The sequence below is a fragment of the Dermacentor silvarum genome, chromosome 9 (genome assembly GCF_013339745.2).
Source record: "Dermacentor silvarum isolate Dsil-2018 chromosome 9, BIME_Dsil_1.4, whole genome shotgun sequence".
In the NCBI taxonomy this organism is placed as follows: domain Eukaryota; kingdom Metazoa; phylum Arthropoda; class Arachnida; order Ixodida; family Ixodidae; genus Dermacentor; species Dermacentor silvarum.
Window position 1 is genome coordinate 161,627,249 of NC_051162.1, and position 23,031 is coordinate 161,650,279.

Genomic DNA, 23,031 nt, shown 5'->3' on the forward strand with positions numbered 1-23,031 from the left:
CTTGAACAAACCAAGACGACCCCAATGCCATTCACTAAACACAAGGAGAAGCTGAGCGCCATACAAGAAGACTAATGTTTGATGTTATAGTTCAGCGGAAATCCGCTAGGTGGAGATAAGTAATTAAAGGGAAACTGAGACATCCATCCAAATGTAGCAATTTGCTACAATAGAAACCCAACCTGGTTCCTCGAAAGGTAGGTAGGTACAACTTTATTCGACAATAGGTGTCATTCAAGGGGGGAGGTAGTCTGTCAGGTCGTGTCTGACAGCCACCTCCCCGGCTCTGTCCACGGCCCGGAGCTGATACTGCAGGCTGGTCCCGGCGAGGATATTATTCCATGCCCGGGATGAGGGAGTGGCCATGAGAGAGTGGGGGGGGGGGAGGGTCGGGTTCCTCGAAAGAAAGCCTCGCAGTTGAAGAAAAATTCGTCCTGGTCCGAGACTCGAACCCGGGACCACCGCCTTTCCGGGGCAGCCGCTCTACCATCTGAGCTAACCAGGCGGCTAGCAGATGGCAGGGCGAAGTCGAATTTGTCGACAACTCGAAGCAAAGGCAAGTGTTTGATGTTATAGTTCAGTGGAAACCCGCTAGGTGGAGATAAGTAATTAAAGGGAAACTCAGACATCCACCCAAATGTAGCAATTTGCAACAATGGAAACCCAACCGGGTTCCTCGAAAGAAAGCCTCGCAGTTGAAGGAAAATTCGTCCTGGTCCGGGACTCGAACCCGGGACCACCGCCTTTCCAGGGCAGCCGCTCTACCATCTGAGCTAACCAAGCGGCTAGCAGATGGCAGGGCGAAGTCGAATTTGTCGACAACTCGAAGCAAAGGCAAGTGTTTGATGTTATAGTTCAGCGGAAATCCGCTAGGTGGAGATAAGTAATTAAAGGGTAACTGAGACATCCACCCAAATGTAGCAATTTGCTACAATGGAAACCCAACCGGGTTCAACTGCGAGGCTTTCTTTCGAGGAACCCGGTTGGGTTTCCATTGTAGGAAATTGCTACATTTTAGTGGATGTCTCAGTTTCCCTTCAATTACTTATCTCCACCTAGCGGATTTCCGAGATATCGAGATACTCGAGATATCGAACGCATGCGGCAACGGCGAGCCGAGGAGCCGGCATTGTGGGCAGAGCATGTACGACGCAGAGAACGATGTCACTGATGGCGCTGCCAATGGCGCGCGCGCTTTTGTACGACGTGGAGAACGACGTAACTGACGGCGCCGTTAGTGACGTCGTAACGTCGTTAGCACAGCGTAACCCACCACATTGTAACACGTGGTCCACCCGTCGCAGGTCGTCCGCGCTGCCTCTTCGGTGAGTGTATGGCCTTTGCTAAACGTCAATTTGATCACATGCTCCCGCTGGGTATTATTCGTCCTTCGTCCAGCACTTGGGCATCCCGAGTCCATCTGGTGCCCAAGAACGAAACGGGTGACGGTTGCCCCTGCGGCGACTACCGGGCGCTCAACGCCCGATTGCTACCCCTTCCACAGATCCAAGATTTCACCGGGCCACTTGGAAGAATGGAAGATCTTTAGCAAAGTGGACCTCGTGAAAGCGTATCCCCAAATCGCTGTCGAGCCTGCCGATATGCCGAAGAAGGCCATTACTTTTACCATTACCACTACAGCCATGTCCTTTTGGCAGCGCACATGCTGGAACGTGCTCGATGCTCGTGCTTGATGCGCGATACATAGGTGAGTGTGCTCGATGCGCATGCACGGCATGGGCAGTTCTCTTATAGAAGCTTGTAACGCGGGCCCTATTGTTCTGGCGCTCCGCTGCGGCCCCTCGGTTGCCGCCACCCTTATCAAGAACAGAAACTGCGAGGGGTCTTCGTTTACTTGCTCAAAAAAGAAGAAGCAGTTTAATGATTTGAAAATGCTCAAACCATGACTGAAACTTCGTGGAACACCCCGATTTTATGGAACTGTCGTCTGCAGCACCTGGAACCTACATTGAAGCTGCTAAATTGTGCATGTGGACAGTGGAGCACTTGTGAAAAGCGGTAACGTTTGCTAAAGCTTTGCGAGCTCGTAATGAACAGCTGTGTGCCGTGTGCCGTGTCGAAAATGGAAGCAGTTGGAGAGCGGTGTGGCTTTACCGTCGGCGACCACATTTTGCTGATGTATGGCCATTTATCAAAAATAATTCGACAGGCGAACGCGTGCAGCAGGTTTTCTGCTAAAATAGGCTGCTCAAGTGCAGCGAGTAATCAGTATCGCTGTTGAAAGTTGCCCGAGAGAGCCATTTATGTTGTGTCGTGAAACGCCATTTGGTGGCATTCATGGATGACCAGTGTGCTGTAGGTACGAAGGATTTTACTGCTCTCTAAGTACCACCTTTTCTGCTATCTTAGACATCTTCGACATCACTTGAGAGATTGCTGCTGCATTTGACGAATTTAGTTTGCCGCAATCTCAAGTCAAGTGGCGGGAAGTGTCACAATGATGGTATGAAATGCCATTTTTGCAAATGAGTACTACGGAAAACTGCAAGGTGGCGGGTGTACGTGGAACTGATTTGCCATGTTATGTGTTTCTGTGCTTGGAGTTGTTGGAGAGTTCGGCTTTGCTCGAGCACTCCGCTAGTCCTGTGGTTAGCTAAGATGATAAAGTGACCGCACCGGAAAGGTGTTGGTCTAGGATTCGAGCCCCTGCCATGACGAAATTTTCTTCGACTGCGAAACTTCTTTTTCTGGGAAACCCGTATTGCTTTCCTTTGTAGCCTTGTGTGACAGTCGGGTGTACGGCAATTTTTCCTTTCAAAAGACCTTTGTTCTTTGAGTTGAGCTTGAGCGAGGGTAGATACCGTTGAATGAAAACATCACTTCTCAGAAGAGCGTTGTTTTCCTTAGTATCTTATGAATGGAGACAATAAAGCATGTCACTAAGAAACGATGGCTTTGTTTTCAGTTGCGGGCGCTGATGTCATATGCATCTAAAATGGTAAGAGAGTTTTGAGCTAGCACAGACATTTTCAGATCAGGAAACTTTCAGGAACATCATGAACAGAGGTAAGTTTCTTTTTTAACTCGCTTCCTGTGGGCGCTCTAATTGCTATTCATGCTGCGACTCTGAATCATGCGCGCACAAGTTTCAAATAGCGTCTGTAGGCACAGCTGCCAGAGAACTCCCCATCTGAATTTTGCAAGCCCACTGCGGTTTTAGTACATCGGTGTATTACTCGAAACTGGAAAGGGAAAAGGACATTGGCCTGAGTACGGAAGAAGAGACATTGTATTGGTAAATGCAGGCACAGTAGTATTATTAAAGTGAAGCTTGCTTTGCGAAACCTCGCGGACTTTACTGACCATAGCTGCTTAGTGCTGCTGCGTTTCTTGCCGACATCTGATACGAAGGACTGCACTGGTATCTTTACTCCCGTTAGAGGTGTGCTGGCTTCTGGCCTTGTTTGCTATGAAATTAGCAAATATTCCTCACATGCGTGAGGAAAAGAAGTTGCGCTACCTTATGCATGGCGTAAAAGAAGAACTATTCGCCGGACTTGTGCGCAATCCATCTAAGAGGCAGGCAGTACGATCGCTTGCCCACTAGCACTCCTATCAACTCCGCCGCAATGACCGTTACCAGTCAGAACTCCCTCCGTGATCTAATTCGGGAGATTCTTCGCTAAGAACTTCAGAAGCTCTGGACACCGGCAGTATGTCCACCCATGGCATCAGTCACTGAAATCGTCCGTGATGAAGTTAGGCAAGCGTTTTCGGCAGGCGATCCTGTTCACGAGCAGCGCCCCCTAAGTTACGCCGACGTTGTCCGACGTCAACCAGCTATGACGCCCATATGATCGCACCATCAGCCACCAAGGGCCACACCATGGTCATCACCAACAGAGGGACCTTTGAGACATCCGCCCGTTGTGCCGATGCCGTCCTATCGCCAGCCGCCGTCAGCTGCATTTTGGTCACCGCCACAAGACGAGCCTTCGAGGCTGCCGCAAATTCGAAGAACGGACGTATGGCGCACTGTCACTAGGCACCCCCTCTGCTATCACTGCGGAGGCATCGGCCATGTCTCCCGCCATTGCTGGTACCGATGCCTCATTTCGACCTTATGAATCCTGGCCTGACGGTCGATGCACCAGTAACGACCACATGCTACGCCGCGACGACGCTGCTTTTCAAGGTGCTCCCGCAACGCGCACTCTGAACGACGACTCTCAGCCCAACCACCAGACTGATTTTGGCCAGCGGTCACGCTCTCCGTCCCCTGCTCATTCATCTGCGCCGAGTGGACGTACTTTTGCTGACCTCCGGGGAAGAAGGTCGCCCAGTCCACGCCGGGGAAACTAACGGCGGCGACCTTTGGGGTATGGTTGCGGGCCAACAAGACGATGAAAAACCCCCAATAATCTCGCCGCAGACGCCCTGAAGCCGACAAACTCTAACACCGGCGAAATTGTGAGTGCCGATATTATTGTTTCAGTTGACGGACTGCAAGCAACAGCGCTAGTCGACACTGGTGCCGATTATTCGATAATGAGTCAAGCTCTAGCCGTTCGCCTTAAGAAAGTAAAAACGCCCTGGACCGGACCTCATATAAGGACTGCGGGCGGCCAACTGCTCACGCCTGCTGGAAGCTGTACGACGAGAGTCACAATAGGAGGTTCGTCCTTCGTGGCAACTTTCGTCGTTCTTGGAACATGCTGTAAAGATTTATTCATAGGCATGGATTTTCTACGGAAATACGACGCCATAATCAACATCCCGGACTGCTTGGTTACGTTTCACAGGACTCCGGATATAATTCTCTGCTTATCGCCGAAACGCAACGCCTGTCGTCTAATTGAAAACAACGTGGTCGTCCTACCTCGGTCATGTATCCTTGTTTCGGTCGCATGTGACGTACCGGTTGATTGTGAAGGAGTTGCAGACCAAGTAATCCCTTGTTATTTACTCACGGTATCGCCGTTGCACGATGCGTCGTAAATGTCACCGATGGGCACACGAACCTGTTGTTGACCTATGTTAGCACAGAGCGATGGCACCTACCAAAAGGCACGGCTGTCGCCTATTTTGACGATGTCGCTGATGTTCGTGGGTGCTTTTCAGTGCTAGAAGAAGCGCATGCGCAAGAGCCAGCACCTGTGCTTGATGTAAACCACGGTGGAAGAACATTTAGGTGTTGACACTGCGCGCGAGCGAGCGTCCAGATTATGTACAGTCAACCACAAAAGTTTGCGGACCACGCGAGCGCGTGCCAGACTGCCTATCCGCGCCACCTAGCGGTACGCCACCTAGCGGCGACAGGGGCGCTCTCCCGGATATGAGCCCTCTTGGTACTCGCCTGCCTGTTAATTTTTTATTCCCGTGCATGACATTGTTAGTTCGTTGTGTTGACGCAGAGCGCTGTCTGCGATAACACCGCCACATATCTGGCTTGATAGCAGTATTGGAGCAATCACTGCAACCTTTGTCGACTGGTGTGCCAGTGGGTAGATAAGTTTCACGAAGCGCTGCAACGATTTTTTTCCGCGACGTTTACTGGCGCACTTTGGTTGGCAGCATCTTGGTCCAATGAGTGTTGCTGCTTCTGCGTCTTGAGAGAAAGGGTAGGGAGGTGTTTCACTGTCATCAAAAATAAAGAAAAAGCGGATGCATAGAAAATTTTCTTTCACACATAGGCGCATCTTCGCATCAGTCGCTGAAAACGTAGTAGACTTGCTTCAGGCCACGTGGTGATTGCCTATTTGGAAAGATGCCGCTGCGTGTTCCACTTGACGAAAGAAGGCACATTGTGCGTTTATTTATAGAGGGAATACCTCAGCGCGAAATCTGCCGCCGAACCAACAGGAGCCGGACTGCCGTGAATAGGATTATTTAAGCTTTCCGCGACGATGACAGATTCACAGATATGGAGCGCAGTGGGCGTCCAAGGGCCACGACTGAGGAAGAGGACTGCCTGATTACGGCCGCCATCGTGGCTGATCCTTTTCAAAGTGCAGAGGATATCCGAGAAGCGCTCTCGCTCACGGTATCGTCTGAGACTGTAAGAAGAAGGCTGAGTGAGCTTGGCCTGCAGTCTTTCGTAGCAGCACAGAAGCCCTGCCTCTCAGACAGCCAGCTACAAGAACGACTCATGTTCGCTACAGCAATGAAAGATTGGACAACAGAGAAATGGGGCGATGTCATCTTTAGCGACGAGTCAACTTTTTCCACGCGCTGGGACCAACGGAAGCGGGTTTGGCGTCCACTAAACTGCAGGTGTGTTTACAGTGTATTGGCAGTTAATTCACGAAGCTAATTCTGCATCACAACATGTTTCACGTAAGATGAGCTTTTGGACATTACGAGATTTTTCTGTAGTGGTATTATGTTGAAAACATAATACCACTACTCATAGTACTACTACATAATCATAGTACTACATAATCATAGTACTACTTACTCTGAAGCTAATTAAAAGCTGCCAGTGGGTCTTTCAGTACTATCTAATGATGTTTGCACGTTTTCTATTGCAACTCTATAACAGCATTATAAAGTTCATACGCAAGAGGAATCACAACATTTTTAGACGCGCCGCTGGAACCCAATTGTATGCTATTTCTTGCAGATATCTGCCTAATTACACACAGAGTGTTCTATCCAGTGGACGGTGTTCCGTGAGCGTGTGGGGAGCAATCAGCAAAGATGGCCTTGGTCCCCTAGTGCGTCTGGAAGGGCCCTTCACTGCGTCACGGTACTGCGACGTCATCACTAGACACCTCGTTCCGTATGCGCTGGACGGTCCCTTCAGCGACGGCTGCTATTTTTTTCAACACGACCGCAGCCCGATCCATAAAGCACGTATCGTCCAGTCATTGCTAGAAGAACATGCTGTTTGCCAGCTTGAGTGGCCTCCATGTGGCGCCGACTTGAATCCCATAGAAAATGTCTGGGGCATGTTGAAGAAACGGCTGTCCACACGAGCCAACCGCGGCCGCACGGCCGATACGCTGTGGCAAGCGATCGCACAAGAATGGGAAAGCCTGCGCGGTCGACCGGAGATTACTGAATCTTTGTACGAGTCGATGCCCACACGCATCAATAAGGTGCTAGAAAACGGCGGACATTTCACTTCCTACTAGATCATTGAGAGACCTATGTTTCATGACACTTCTGTCTTGTGAATAAATTCATCCCCTTCAGACATGAATTATGATGCACTGTCTGCAAATGCGTCAAATGCGCATGGCATCATTTCAAGACGCTCACTATTACATTCCAAGAAAGAAGACGAAGCAATGTGCTGTTTTGTGCGAGTTTCAGTAAAAAAATTAATTAGCGTATAACTCATTATCTAATTATTCTGAAATACGTCAGCTTCAATGCTTGCATAAAAAGAATCAACTATTAGGCCCGAAACGCATGCACACTTGCTTTTTCGGTTGTATTCGTGTCGACCGGAGAAAAAAAATACTCTTGACGTTGGTCTTGGAACGCGGCACGTCGAACGATTGTCTAACATGGTAGTGTCTCCAGCAAAGTGATCATCTGCAGCAATACGCAGGACAATGAAGTTATCTGACCGCTAGTTGTCCCATCAGGAAGCGGACACGAATGTGCACACTGAGTTTTAGGTCATTTGAAGAAACACGTGGCGTGGGACGCGCCTCCGAAGTTCGAGTCCCCAAACGAGGACGCCGTGTCGCAAAGGGTTATAAAAAGAGTCATCGCACCCGATTATTTCTTATTTTTCTAAATGTAACCACTATAGCAGCGCGGTGGTTCGGGCTTTGCGCAGCAAAACCTGGGCGCAGGCGATCAAATCCCGGCCGCTACTGTCACTTAGCGATGGGGGAGGAACGGAAAAATTCTGCCTACTGACTAAGCATCTGTGTCCCATGGCTGCCTCACCGCTCACTCACGCACTCACGAAAAAAAAACAGCGTGGCTACGCGAAAATAGAACTGATAGCAGCCGAAGAATACGCTGTCTGTTTACTTGTACTGATATTCTGCTCTCAAAATATAAGCAAGTAGCCCTGGCTAACAAAGAGCGCGTCACGTTGAAAGAGATAGGTAGAAAATATTTGCGCACAGTGCGAAAATAGACAGGCCATAGATTTAAGGAGGGATGCGTCTTCAACGTAGCGCTGCTGTCGATCGCTGGTGACGTAGCGGAAGTGTCGCGAAGAGGCTCTTGGCCACGCGCTCGCGTGGTCCGCAAACTTTTGTGGTTGACTGTACGGCCGTGCGCGGGCGCACCGAGTAGCTCTGCTGCGAGCAGATAGAGGGCGCCGTGGCCAGCGGTCCCAGCTTAGCGGTGCCGGCGGCTTGGCATTCCTCTGCCTCCGCAAAATTTTCGTTCGTAGTGGAGTGAGTAAATCTCAAAGCGCGAAAAAAATCGTTATTTCACATTAAAGTGATAAGTGTACCAGGCTTCGCTAACATGAAGGTTCCTTGTGCAGGGCGTGGATGACGTGAACACGGATCAATCGGGCAGCACTCAAAGCCCACTGAAGTTACCCTCGCGCGCGAAATTTGTTTCGTCCGGTCCAGCCGTTTATCCAAGCATAAAAAAATGAATGTGTTAGCCCACGTGCTACCCCTCGATCAAAAGAAAATAGTGACTGCACCAGAAAATGTATTTCATGCTTATCGCTGCTTCCATTCACACTCAGAAAACCGTTCAATCATCGTTGCGCGAATTCAATGTGGCCGCGATATAAATTAAGAAATGAAACGGCGCAAGCTTCCGATATGCAATGCACTAGAGCAAAGTGGCTGTTCATGGCTAGAACATAAGATGAGAATGCACATCAGCTATGTAAAAACTCTTTCAAATGGGAATTTATTAGGCGGGACGAAGGCAGGCGTCTATCTTGAATTAGAGCATCACTACCACAGTTTACTGATGCAAATCTGAGCAAATGCCTTTTTTATTCCAATTCCACTTAACATAGACCATGTATATTATTCATTGGGCTTTCGTCCATTGAGGACTGAGTGACTCTTGCAGGATCTAAAAAGGAAGAGGTAACTTTCTTTTTTCTTAAAGTGCATATGAGAATGTGCCAATGTAAGCGAGTTTGACAATGCATGCTACAGCCTGTCCACAAATACACTTACACCCACCACACAATAATCCTATAGACCTTTTTTTTGCATAGACACAATACGGAAAAACTTGTGCATGAAGCAGCTCGATAATTTTAATAGGTGATAACCATCCCAGAAGCTTGCGGTCTCATACACTCCCACAATGGAAAAATGTATAAAATCATGCAAGCGTGTAATATACACCGCACGCGCATTGTAAAAAAAAATCCAGTAGCCAGGATGGAACAAATTTGAAAATCAGGCACACATCTGCACAGAAAACATCACTATTTTACAGGGTGCACAAATATTTCAAAATGTGCAAATGTCACGTAGCTGGACAGAACCATAGTAATGTTGTTGCCGTCCCTTGGAGATACTCGGTTATTTTTTACGTTTCGCCTAACTAGATAATTAGTCGTATTTATTGATCAACTTCTCAATTATTATAATTAGATTAAAAGTGTCAATGAGAAAATGCTAGAGCAACATCAAAGACTCCCGATACAGCTTTGTATTGCTCAATACGCGCTACGTAGAAGTATTTTTCCGAGCATGAAAGAAGCTCACGAATACACCCAAAGTGCCTCGAGCGGCCAGTCGCGCGGCAATATTGCTGTATTCGCGGGTTTCGTTCACGCTCGGAAAATACTTTTATGTATCACGTATTGAGCAACAGAAAGTTATACTGGGAGTTTTCCACGCTGCTGTACAATTCTCTTGTTCATACTGTTTATCCAATTATAGCATTAAAAGAGTTGATTAATCAATTATGAAAATAATGATGTAATTAAGCGGAATAAAAAAATAATCTGAGTATCTCCAAGCGACGGCAGACAACATTACCTTGGTTCTGTCCAGATACGTGACATTTACATATTTTCCAATCTTGGTACATGAAAGTAAACCACCCAGTATATATCTTTTACATGCAGCAAAATTTGCACAAACTACTGCGGCACACAGGAGGTTCTCTCTTCCGCAGCGGCTTTCGAGGTTTATTTGACCGTGTGAGGTTCTTTGGACAGTTTGGAAATAAGATGGGAATCCTTCTATCGAGCGCTCCGCGTAATATTGCCACGTGTCTAGCGCGGTGATGACGACGGCATAAGACACATCGGCACTTATGAAAAACATAGCAAGAAGAAGAAGCAGCAGTGACTAGCGCGCGCTATTTTAAAACCGTCCGTTCTTGTTACTGCCTCTGCCGACAAATGCGTTTCGTTTGTCCCTCGAGCTTTCGACGTCGTGACAATATGCCATCGATATCGTATCCTCTGAAAAATGGCTGTGCAGACATGGTCGGTAGGCGCGTTAGTCTGCCCTCAGATTTGCACGACGCCACTGCTCTAGACGACCGCTGTCGGACGGCGCTTTGAATAATGGCACACGCCCCGCACAAGTCCGGTATCCAGAATTGCAGTTCGGAACGAAGCACTTTCTAGCCATTTCAAACGCCCCTCAGAAGGCCGCTGCCACCTTCGTCGAGGGCCCCTGGCGAGAATACCCAAGCACAAGCTCATGAAACGAACGCGAAGAAAAATCGTGCTTCAAAACAGCGCAACCGCACATGCAAGCAGGAAGACGAAGCAGCGGCAGCACGCGCCTTGCCGCCGAGGCTGGGACCGCATAGCGCAGCGCCCTCTACGACGGCGCCGAACCAGCTGCAACCAAGCCGAACATAATCTGGACGCGAGCGAGCGGCGCTTCCGCGCGCGTTGGGGGGAGAGTGTCAGCACCTCTCCTTATTCTTACACCGTGATGTAAACACTACCGCAACGCGAGCGAGAAGGACTTGCGCTACTGGCCGAGTTCCACGACTGCCTTGCGACGACGTCAAGAGTCGGTCGAACGGCCCTAACCAAGCACCGCATAATCACAAAGGACGAAGCGAGACTGATTCACCAAAACCCGTGGCCCCAAAAGAACGCGAAGCGATACAGCAGCAGATAAACCAAATGCTTGAAGACGATTTGATTCAGCCTTCCAAGAGCCCCTGAGCATCACCTGTAGTTTTGATAAAGAAGAAGGACGGCAGCCTGCGTTTTTGTGTGGAATATCAAAAGCTAAATCAGGTGACAAAAAAAGACGTGTATCCGCTTCCCCGCATAGACGGTTCACTTGATAGGCTTCGAAACGCTCGTTATTTCTCTTCAATGGACTTAAAAAGCGGGTATTGGCAAATTTAAGTAGACCCGAGAGACCGTGAGAAAACTGCTTTTGTCACGCCAGATGGACTATACGAATTTAAAGTCTTGCCTTTCGGCTTGTGCTCTGCACCTGCTACTTTTCAACGGCTTATGGATACCGTGCTTTCGGGGATAAAGTGGAAAACCTGCTTAGTCTATCTCGACGACGTCATAGTGTTTTCCGCAACGTTTAAAGAGCACCTCGAACGGCTCGAAGCAGTTCTGCAGTCTATACGGTCCGCCGGCCTCAACCTAAAGCCTGAGAAATGCCACTTTTGCTTTCAGGAGCTAGAGTTCCTTGGCCATGTCGTCAGCTACGCGGGAATCCGCCCGGATCCTAAAAAAAGTGTCGCTGTCGCAGAGTTCCCTGTTCCTTCAGATAAAAAGGCTGTCAGGTGCTTTCTCCGCCTCTGTGCATATTTTCGGCGGTTTATTGAAGACTTTGCTCGCATTGAGTCGCCGTTAACTCGCCTCACGAAAGATGACGTTGCGTTTGTAGGGGGCGACGAACAGCAAGCTGCATTTCATGATTTGCGGAACCGGTTACAAACGCCCCCTGTGCTTGCCCACTTTGACGAGAAAACTCCGACAATGCTTCACACTCATGCCAGCAATGTTGTTCTCGTAGCTGTACTTGTGCAGTGCCAGGAGGACACAGAAAGAGTGATCGCTTATGCAAGCAGAACGTTCTCACGCGCAGAAGCAAATTACTCTACAACTGAGAAAGAGTGTCTCGCCGTGGTATGGGGGGTTACAAAATTTCGCCCTAATTTGTACGGTTGCCACTTCAACGTTATCAGCGACCATCATTCGCTTTGCTGGCTCACAAATCTGAAAGATCCTTCCGGGCGATTGCAGCCTGAGACTGCAAGAGTTTGGTATGACGGTCCTGCATAATTCGGGGAAAGGGCATACCGACGCTGACTGCCTGTCTCGGTCACCAATTGAGTGAGCTCCTTCAACCGATGAAGAGGAAACAGCATTCCTCGGTCTTCTCGACACGTCTACTATTGCACAACAACAACGTGACGCCTGATTTGCTGAGTTGCTTGGCCTGATTAATTTCTTGGACGGACGAACTCGGACAGCACCTAAAGCTTTCGCAAGAGGATTATCATCGTTTTGCTTAAGGAACAAAGCCTTATACAAAATGAACTTCTCATCGAGCGGATCAAGCTATTTGCTCGTCGTTCCTACGGCTCTTCGTAGTGAAGTACAGGAAGCATGCCACAAGGTCACTTCTGGGCATCTTGGATATACGCGGACACTGAACAGAGTGTGACAAAAATATTATTGGCCAGGACTGCCCGTTGCCGTGAAACATCATGTTCGGACCTTCCTAGATTGTCAGCGGCGCAAGTCACCTCCAACAAAACCAGCCGGTTTGCTACAACCCGTTCAAGTACCGCAAACGCCATTTGCCCAGATCGGAATGGACCTCTTGGGTCCGCTTCCTACCTCTACTAGTGGTAACCGCTGGGTTATTGTAGCGACTGACTATCTTACTCGCTACGCCGAAACAAAAGCTATCCAGAGAGGCACAGCAGCAGAGGTGGCCCAATTTTTTATAGAGAATGTTGTGCTGAGACATGGCCCACCAACCATCGTCATAACAGACCGAGGCACCGCATTCACAGCCGCGCTTTTAGATCACGTCCTGATGCTCAGTGGCACAAGTCACCGAAAGACAACAGTCTACCATCCACAAACAAGCGGACTAACAGAGCGCCTGAACAAAACACTCGAAGACATGCTTTCCATGTACGTGAATATAGAGCACAACGATTGGGACGAGATTCTGCCTTATATCACGTTTGCTTATAACACGGCTAAACAAGAAACTACACGGATGACTCCATTCAGCCTTGTAGGCGGACGTGAAGTAAGGACGATGATCGACGCCGTGCTACCACACTAACCTGACCACATTGACATGGATGTCAATGCGTTTACGCAACGTGCAGAAGAAGCCGGGCAGCTCGCACGCGTGCGAATACACCAGCAGCAAAGCATACGATGCAGGTCGCTATAATGCCCATCATATGCCTGCAACTTACGAAACCGGTGACAGAGTATGGGTCTGGACGCCTATACGAAAACGGGGACTATCTGAGAAGCTGCTGAGGCGATATTTCGGACCCTATAAAGTGCTGCGTCGGCTAAGTGACGTCACATACGAGGTCGTTCCAGATAGCCCTTACTGCACAAGGCGCCGCCAACACCGTTCTGAACTTGTGCACGTAGTGCGCATGAAGCCCTACGTCATCGAGTGACTGTGCGAGCGACTTTAATTTTCACCAAGCGAACTTTATTGTCTAGCATCGAGGCGATGCTCTTTTAGAGAGAGAGAGCAAATGACGCGTACTCTATCTAGACGGTTAAACGACGATGACAGTATGTGCATTAACTGACTCTGAATAGTGGGACAGGGTAATTCGAAGACGAAGAAGATTCCTTTGTGCTGGTGATTCTTAAGCTGTTCCGCCGTCTTGTTCAATCAACGTGTTGTCTCTTGTTCGCGTTGACTCGTGACAATATATATATATATATATATATATATATATATATATATATAGTTAGTGACGTCACTACTCTTTCATATATGAAAGGGTGGCCCGTTTAGCAACTCATTCAGTTCATTCTAAGACTGCCATGGGTAGACCACAAGAATTAAACACACCAGAAAAACAGCGTGAATGCAATGCTGGACCATGTGTGGTGTTTGCTATAGCTTCGCTGTTTGCTAAGCCTTGTCTCGGGGGCACACAGTAGCATGTTCGCTGCTATAAATTATTCGCCCATTTGGCGTGGCGATATGGTTTCTGTCACTGGCCTGGCTTGAGAGTACAGGAACCTCCATGCGTAGAGATCTTACGCTACAAGGGCCAGAGAGTGCCCAGGATTCATGTCTGTTGAAGGTAATGTTGCAGCAGGCTATTTTCACAATAAACGGTAGTTTAAAGGCTCTGCCGTGACATCTTTAAAATATTTTGTTAATATTTCATGATCTTTGAAGTATTTTAATGATGAAAAGTACTTTGATATTGTATTATGAGGATTACTTCATTATAAAAAACTGTGCAGCAGGATAGCATTATAAAGGCATGTTTACTCAATTTTGGTCTTGATTCAATAAAAAGTAAGTTGTTAATGAAATTGCATTGACAATACTGTTGGGACTCGGGGTAGCACTTAGGCCGGGAATCCTTTCAGCCACAGGGATGGTTACGTCTGGGAGTAAGAGCAATGAAAAAATCCCCGCATATCCACGAAGTGAATGATGATGAGTGGGCGAAGCACCGGGGAATCATTCGGGTAACCGTGATTCCCTCGTATATATATACGTGACGCTCAGCTTGCCATGGCCGGTGACGGGCACTGTTGCCGTGTGGACTGCTCTGATGAAAAGGACTGCCTCGGAGGCAACACCCAAATTATGCGCGTTGCGGTCTTGAGACGTAACAATACCTAAGTGCACCCCATAATACCAGCGCTATTTTAGTTCATGAGCATAATCGTATAATATCTGAAGTTATTAGTGTGATTATGCACTGGTTTGCGTGTAGCGATAGGTGAGAGAGAAACTGAACACACTTGTCTCACCTATTTTATAGGGCACAGCAGGTCCGTTCGCACAAAACAATGTCCATCAGAATTGAATGAGAGCACATCAGGGACGTCATCTGATGACACTACTGTCGCGGCCACCACACTCAAAAGAAAAGTGGGGCTCTTCAGCGCCACCGCAGTGGTAATTTGCAGCATTATTGGTAAGTCCTATAGACTGTAATGATGCTTGCAAAATAGATGGCTTCTGGGATCTTTATAAGACTTAAGGGGAAACGTTGGCACAATTTCTATGGTGAGGATTTTGCCATCACCAACTGGTTTAGGAATGTGCAAATGTCTTGCAAAACACAGTGTAATCTGCACAGAAAGCCTAATTTGGATAAAGGTGCACTATTTTTGGGGTTGCGGGGAGAGTTTACTAGTAGGCTGAACGTTTCCCGGATACAAACATTACGACCTATTTCTTGGTACGAAACATTTTTAATGGCCCACAGATTACGTTCCATGAGCTCTATAAGCTCGTTTATTCACGCTGGACGCTTAACCATACACAAATGTTGAAGCTTCCAACAGGTTTGCCATTCACATAACGTATTATAAAAGCCGAATTTCTCATTTTCCTGAAATTCCAATGCTTATTTTACGAATGCCAATTGTCGATGTCAAGGACTAGCTTTTTCCATTACCTCATCAGATTTTTCTCCAAGCAACACCCAGCACCGGACATTTTGTTTTGCGCACAGGATCTGGCATATTCGTGTCACCAAGCTTGGTCTTCAGAAACTCTGGATCCACTGGTGCCAGTCTCCTCATGTGGCTCGGCGCTGGATTCATGGCCATTATCTGTGAGCAGGCTAATATACGAATACACCAACATGGGAGCATTGATAATTAACGAAGCACTGACGTAGCAAAATACCTAAGAGAAGCAAAGAAAGAAATGTTATTGTTCTCTTGCCTCATAATCAGGACCATGTGATTTCGCGCGAGAAACTCTCCAGGCCGCAGGCAGCCTCGCTCCGAATGTTGCAGACCATGTCATATCCTAGTCTATCCACTCTCAGATCTCACACGAACACTTTTGAACAGGACTGCCCCGAATGTGGCGAACGTAGCACTTTAGAGCACATGCTCTGGTGGTGTCCCTCATTACGTGGCCTCACCGAGGAAGAGTGGAGCTCCGAGCTAGGGAGCCCCGATCTACTGCACCAGCTAAGGGCTGTCCAGAGGGCTCACGACGCGGCGGTGAGTCTCGGCCTCCCCGTCCCCATGCACATGGGAGCGGCCCGCTGCGTTGTACTCCTCCGGACCTTTATTACAGTTCATTGTCTGTCTGTAATTTTAAATGTGAAGCATTTCTTGGCGAACATTTGCCACTTTGACAGTATCTATCTATCTATCTATCTATCTATCTATCTATCTATCTATCTATCTATCTATCTATCTATCTATCTATCTATCTATCTATCTATCTATCTATCTATCTATCTATCTATCTATCTGGCCGCCTACGCATTGTTGCTCTCATGGTCGTATCGTTAACTTGATATTTACCAAAATTGGCATACTATGACAAGAGTGTATGACAAACAAATGATAGGTCATGAGATGAATATCATGACGGTGTGTCATGTAGGTCATGAAATAGCTGCCTACGTCTTGGTAGCCTCGTGGTCGTTCTGTTAACTTGGTAGGTACCAAAATTGGCATAGTATGACAACAGTGTATGACGACCATAAATGATAGGCCATGACATGATTGTCAAGACATGCGTGTCATGCAGGTCATGAAACAGCCGCGGAAATTGACAATGACCCAGCGAAAAAACATTAACGCTAAAAAAACCACTGAAATGGGTTCGCACGTGGGGACTAAGTGCAATCAACAGTAAAGGGTGATACTAGAAGTCATAGTCATGAGCATGACTCCACAAAAATGACAACGACTCAGCGAAAAAAGATCAACACTCAGAAACCACTGAAATGGGTTCTGACGAGGGCACTAAGTGAAGATGATGCTAGAAGACATAGTAATGAGCATGACCCAGCAAAAATGACAATGGCTCAGCGAAAAAACATTAACACTCAGAAACCACCGAAATGGGTTCTGACGTGGGTACTAAGGTTGATGGTCGAAGTGACAGTCTTGAGCATGACTAAGGCTTTCAGCCTTAAGGACTATTAGGTGTAGCTAAAGGGACTCCTGAGGAATCATGACGTGAATGTCATGAGATGCACGTCATGTAGGTCATGAAAAAGTCGTCTACGATCGGTGTTCTCAAGGTCGTTTCGTTAACATGGAGGCTCCCCTCACACTGCTTCGCATAACATCAATTCCCATAGGGCGTAGGATCTGCCGGCTTTTTTTTAAACGACCGAATGATCAATCCAGTGCTGTATTATGCTGTGGACTGAAAAGGATGCTATGTTCCATCGTGCATACATAGTACTTAATGCTTCCCGCAGATGCCTTCTGTATGGCAGAGCTGGGGGCATTGCTGCCGACATCTGGCGGCGAGTACGCGTACATATGCGCGGCCTGCTGCACGCTAGGCAGGCCGGGTGACTACGTAGTCTTCATGTACTCCTGGACTCGGATCGTTCTGGGGGACTCTCTGTGTGCTGCTCTGCACGCGCTCACGTTCACCAGTTATGCATTGCGGCTTGTCTACCCGACATGCGAGGCACCGTACGCAGTTACTGTGCTGGTAGCAGCGAGTTTCTCTAGTGAGTCGTTTCAGTATCGACATCAGTGTGGTACATGTTCTTTGTAACAAAGTTTTGAGGAAACAAACAGATGCGAAAAACAAACTGGCGAGCCAAATAGTGCAATGGCCTGAGAAGAGTGACATCAAAATGGAGGCCTGTCTTACTTTCCGAGAAACTAGCCCGAGCTTCAATATCACTGACAGGAGGATTTTGTGACATTTGTACCAATAAGTGGCAGAGGCGGCCTTGAAAACAGTGTTGCAAATTTCGTGTTCTGCACAAAAATCCCCTGAGTCATTTCTCGATTTCTTTTGGCTGAGTACTTCTGCTCTGCAGCATAAAGGTTTTTTTTCTAGGAAAAAGTGGAAAAAGGAAGTTATAGATGATAAAATATTTTTTGTGCTGCCTTTGTAAGTGTAATATTACTCTGAATGATAATGTAAAGTCACACAAACACCACGAAACGAGCAAGACAAGCGGGCTGGCAATTGTCTTCGAAAAGGGAAACCATGCCCGCCAGCTTAAAGGGATGAGATATTAAAAGGAAACAGGAAAGAAGGAGAGAAATGAAGCGGAAAAAGATGCGGAACGCTTCGAACGACAGATTACAGGAAGAGAGCAGTACAGTCCTGTGATTCACAAGAATTGCAGCACAAGTTTGTCAACCTCATATTCAGTTGAAGCAGTATGTGTAAGAAGCATATAGAAAGTATGCAGTCTGGAGACGGCTTTCGTCGTCAGTTCATATTATGCATGAAAAATAATCCCTTCCACTGATTAGGTTGTGTTTGGTCTATTTTTGCACAGTCATCTAAAATTGGCACAGGGATAAATTACTGGAATGCAAAGCAGTGCACCAGAACTGGTACAGAAGGGTTGTTTAAAACGTTACAACTTTGATGCAAATATATGAGCCACTACTACACAGATAAGCTCAACCAAATTTTAAACTGTGTCTATGCTTTCATAACTTTACAAGATTTATAGCGCCGGCGTAGCAGGGATCACTGTGTAATACAGCATTAGATAAACACTAAAGCCTAAAGACAAGTTTGTATATTTCATGAGAGAGCACGACACATACACTTTAAAAACGTTTTTTGAGTGAATATGACAACTATTAGACAGCATTTCAACAACAAAAACAATGTAGGCCCACTACAGAATGGGGGAATAAACGTGTGTCCAACAAATATTGCACAGGAAAGATTTGAGAAAAATTTAAGACAGCACTTGAGGAAGACAGACTCACGAGGAAAAGCTTTATGGGAGCCAATTGCATAAAACAGCTCCGTGGCCACAGTTGAGCGAGTACTCTAAGTGGCTAGGGTTGACATAAGAAGCCATACCTACAGGCCGAACAGAGGTTGGCTGCTACGCCATGTTATCCTTTGCTCGAAGTTGATTAGGGAAACTAATAATGATAGGCTTTGATGTATGTTGGTTGGTTCGCATCTATCGGGCCAAAATGCATCAAGCCGATAACAGCAGTGCTTGTTCCATCGCAGCGTTGGCAACTGTTCTCAATGCCATCTCAATCGGCGTGTCCACGAAGTTGCAGAACATTCTTGCCGTAACCAAAATCCTGATGCTGGTTTGTATCATTGGCACAGGAATTGTGGCCGCCGCAAATGGTAAGTGTAACGTGCTCAGCATTTCAATAAATAAAAGCGTTTTGATCGAGTAGTGGCTTTCATTTACGGTCATCTAAGCAAGGGGAGCAGACAGAATGTATTGCTCCGAGAAGTGATAACTGTTTGAAACAACTGCCTTCTTAATTATCTCAACATTAGAAACAAGTTGGCAAACTTCGGTATTTAGTGACGACTACTAAGGACTGTGTTAGGCAATCCATTGGAAGCGCCAGAAACACAATATTGCCGACACTTTCTTTAAAGCTCTAACTGCGAAAAACTTCATTTTGTTTGTCAATGGCAGCTTTGAAGTTACGCAACCTCATCTTATAGAGGTATAGAACGGGCAAATAAAGTTAAGTTTGCTTGATGCTGTTTCAAATGATTTGCTGATAGGGCCAATATTCGACAGAGTTGTTCTGTGGCTATGACATTGGGTTGCTGAAAACGAGGATGTAGCCTTGATTTGTGGCGGCAATGGCAGCATTTCGATGATGATTGATTGCAAAAACGGTATTTAGCAACTTTACGTGCACGTTAGCAACCCCAAATGTGCGCAATTGATCCGGAGCTTCCACTGTAACGACACTTCATTTACCCTGCTTATTGCTTTTGAACGTTAACCTTAACGATTTGATTTCGATTTGATAAAGGTAGGTCCTCTAGAAGAGGGACTCTGGGTTATTAGGAGCCAAGCAGTTCATTCAGATACATGTTTTGAAGGAGCCGAGTCATTCTCCCAAGAAGTGACTGTTTTCCAGGAAATAGTTATCAACATATCGCTTTCATTTTTCAGGGTGGTAGCTCCTGTGAATATATAAAGGCTACAGCTTGAGATTTACATGCAGAATCTTTTTTTAAAGGAACCAATCACCTGAGAGGGCCCTTCTTTGGTGGTAATGTCTCTGCCAGTGGCCTTACTGCAGCCTACTTCGCGGCCTTCATGACCATGGACGGAGGGTCTGTTGCTTTCTGATTAGAAGTAGATCTGAATGAGTGATTTTTTTGAAGAGCAATACTCATGGAGGTCATGATGCTTCGTATGGCGAGCTCTAGTGTGATATTGTAGGGAGCTCTTCACTTTGGCGAAAACAGGGGACATAGAACTGGGGGGAACTTATGCAGTGAAATAATGTCTTAATCATCACATATATTTGTTTATTAGGCAAATATATGCAAAGTTTTACAGTGTTTAGGCTCTGTTATCCTATGTCAATATGGCTGTCGCCAAAAAATCGGCTTTTGAAACTGGTAGTTTGAATTGATCTCGCTATGGGGCAGAATGTCCTCGTAATATCGCTTTATATGCACGGAAAATAGATGATGCAATGTGGCAGAATTGCATGATATGTTTGCATTGTTTGCTTTATTTGTTTCGCTCATTTGTGAGGCCTTATTTTTTTCTGGACTCAATATTTTCTTTCTTCAGGTCGAGTTCTTTCATTAGCTTTTTTATTCGCATGATGTGCGTCGATGTATTCTTGCACGTCGACTTTGGTTTACACGCGTTTTCTTTACCAACGGCCATGGTAGGCTGATTCCGAATGTTGTGTAGTTTATGGTGGAACGCGGTTATTTTTTACTATACTGGTGCTAATTACTCCTATGCCATTATTTCACCTACTCCCTGATTAATTATCGCATATCGTCACGTTGAGACCTACATTTTGGTAGTTTTTATTCGTAGCTAGGAGATTCTGGAGACGGGAAGGGCTATTTTTTTACCATGACGCCAGATATTTACCCAGATTCGAAGTCTTTCAAACACATTTGAAGCCTCCAAAAAAGGACCTTGTCTTCAAAGACCGCGAACGAAATCACGACAGCTTTCATAACGCCTCCAACTTACACAATGTGTTTTGCGATAGCGGTAACAATCTGCCCACAAAAGTAACGCATATGAGCGTCTGTTTTACTTGCACTTTATCAAAAGTACGGTCTCTTCAAATAGATACTGTAATTCAGGTGTAGAGAAAAGATAAACCTGTTTTCTTTATGAATTTACGTGTTTCTGAGGGAAGATACGGAAGTACAAATTACCATTTGTTTCTGCATTGCTGAGGACTATGCGTATATTTGTATTTGGCGAGTCTCATATGACATATATATGACGAGTCCTCTATGCATATTTGACGTACCCATAAATATGGCAGATCAGTTTTACTCAATCTGTACCTCTCCTACGAGTTGAGTGAATGTGTTTTGTTGGGTGCTTAATGTTTCCTGGTTAATTTTATAGTGAAAGAGCTCAGTCCACTGAGAGGGATCGGCCATGAATTGGGCGATGCAATGGTTAAAAATATCCTTGCAATAATATTTTGAAAAAACATAATTTACAACAAAATTAGTAACTAGAAATTGTGAAATTAAACGTTGACGTTTATGAGTAAGAAGTCTATAGAAAGTATGCATTATGAAGACTGATTTCTTCTTCGTTTCATATTATGGCTGAAAAATAATCCCTTTCACTGTTTGATATGTGTTTGGTCTATTTTCGCACAGTCATCTAAAATTGGTCACCATAAAATGATTTCTTTTACTTCAGCTTAATATTTGTACAGGGAGAAATTACTAGACTGCAAAGCAGTGTACCAGGACTGGTCCAGTAGGGTTGTATATGTGTTTACAAATTTATTCCAAATGTATGAGCCACTACTGCACAGATCAGTACAGTGAAATTTTAAGCTGTGTCGACGCTTTCATAACTTTACAAGCTCTAGAGGGCCGGCGTTGCTGGGATCACTGTGTAATACAGCATTTAGTGAAGACTAAAGCCGAAAGACAAGTTTGCATCTTTCATGAGAGAACACGACACATACACTTTAACACCGTTTATCGAGTCAATATGACAACTATGAGACAGCATTTTTTCAACAACAACAAAAATAAGTTAGGCCCACTACAGAATAGGGACATAAACGTGTGTACAAAAAAATAGCAATTCTGTCTTTCTGGGCAAAAATCGTAATCGTTTCATCCATAGTAGTTGATCTTTTGTTGAATCCGCGATGAGACAATACCACACGTTTCTTAAACCCCTATTTGATCTTTCTCTGTTGTATGCGCAGGTACAGCATCTGCAACCTCGGTGAAGAAATACGAAATCCGTCTCAGGTCATTCCTCGAGCCCTGATCCTAGGCTCCGTCATGGTCATGCTGTTGTTCATCGCAACCAATGTCGCTTACTTCGTCGTTCTCGAACCCATTGCCATCGCATCCTCTGAAACCACAGCCCTAACATTTGCCGAGAGAAGCTGGGGTTCGGCCGGAGCCGCCATCATACTCCTGTTAGCGTCACTGAGCACGTTCGGAACGCTATCGGCAGGATTCTTCAGCCAAAGCAGGCTTGGCTTCGCAGCCGCTAGGAGAGGCCACCTGCCATCCGTCCTGCGTCTCGTTTCCATGAAGTCGTCAGTTCCCGTTATCTCTCTAGTAGTTCGAGGGGCATTTACCGCCGCCTTCACCGTCATTGGCTCTCTAGAGTCTGTAGTGAACAGTGTAATGTTGTTGGGTGTCGTCTTCAACCTTCTGACAACGTTCACCCTTCTGAGGCTTCGTCGCACAATGAGGGATGTGCCGAGACCAGTGAAAGTGCCGTACTTCTTCGTATTTGTTAACTTCGCTGTAAATTTTGCGAGTGTGGTTGTGAACGTCTGGAAAGCTACGGACCTTTACATGCTCGTCATAGTGATCTTGGTACTGTTTGCTGGGAGCGTCGCGTACTTAGTATTCCGGGTCGGTGGATATGCAATGCCAGGCACTTCACGCTTGTCGATGTTTCTACAGAAACTTTTCCTTTCCGTGCCATGTCGCGACAGCTGCATATATTGAAACTTGGGGCTCTTAAGTTACTGTGAGAGTCAGGCGCCATCGAAAGCGA

At 46.5% G+C, this 23,031-nt stretch overlaps 1 protein-coding gene across 2 annotated transcripts in view; it reads left to right on the forward strand.

The window, feature by feature from the left end:
• Positions 1-23,031, forward strand: part of LOC125940196 (b(0,+)-type amino acid transporter 1-like) — a 44,651-nt gene extending 21,620 nt beyond the window's left edge. Inside the window, exons 6-8 of one of the 2 annotated variants that reach the window (XM_049656005.1) lie at positions 19,026-19,151; positions 20,015-20,111; positions 22,220-23,031. In XM_049656005.1, the coding sequence (XP_049511962.1) occupies positions 19,026-19,151; positions 20,015-20,111; positions 22,220-22,982 (986 nt within the window). In that variant the 3' untranslated portion in view covers positions 22,983-23,031. The remainder of the gene's footprint in view (positions 1-19,025; positions 19,152-20,014; positions 20,112-22,219) is intronic. The other variant, XM_049656004.1, reaches the window with a different exon arrangement.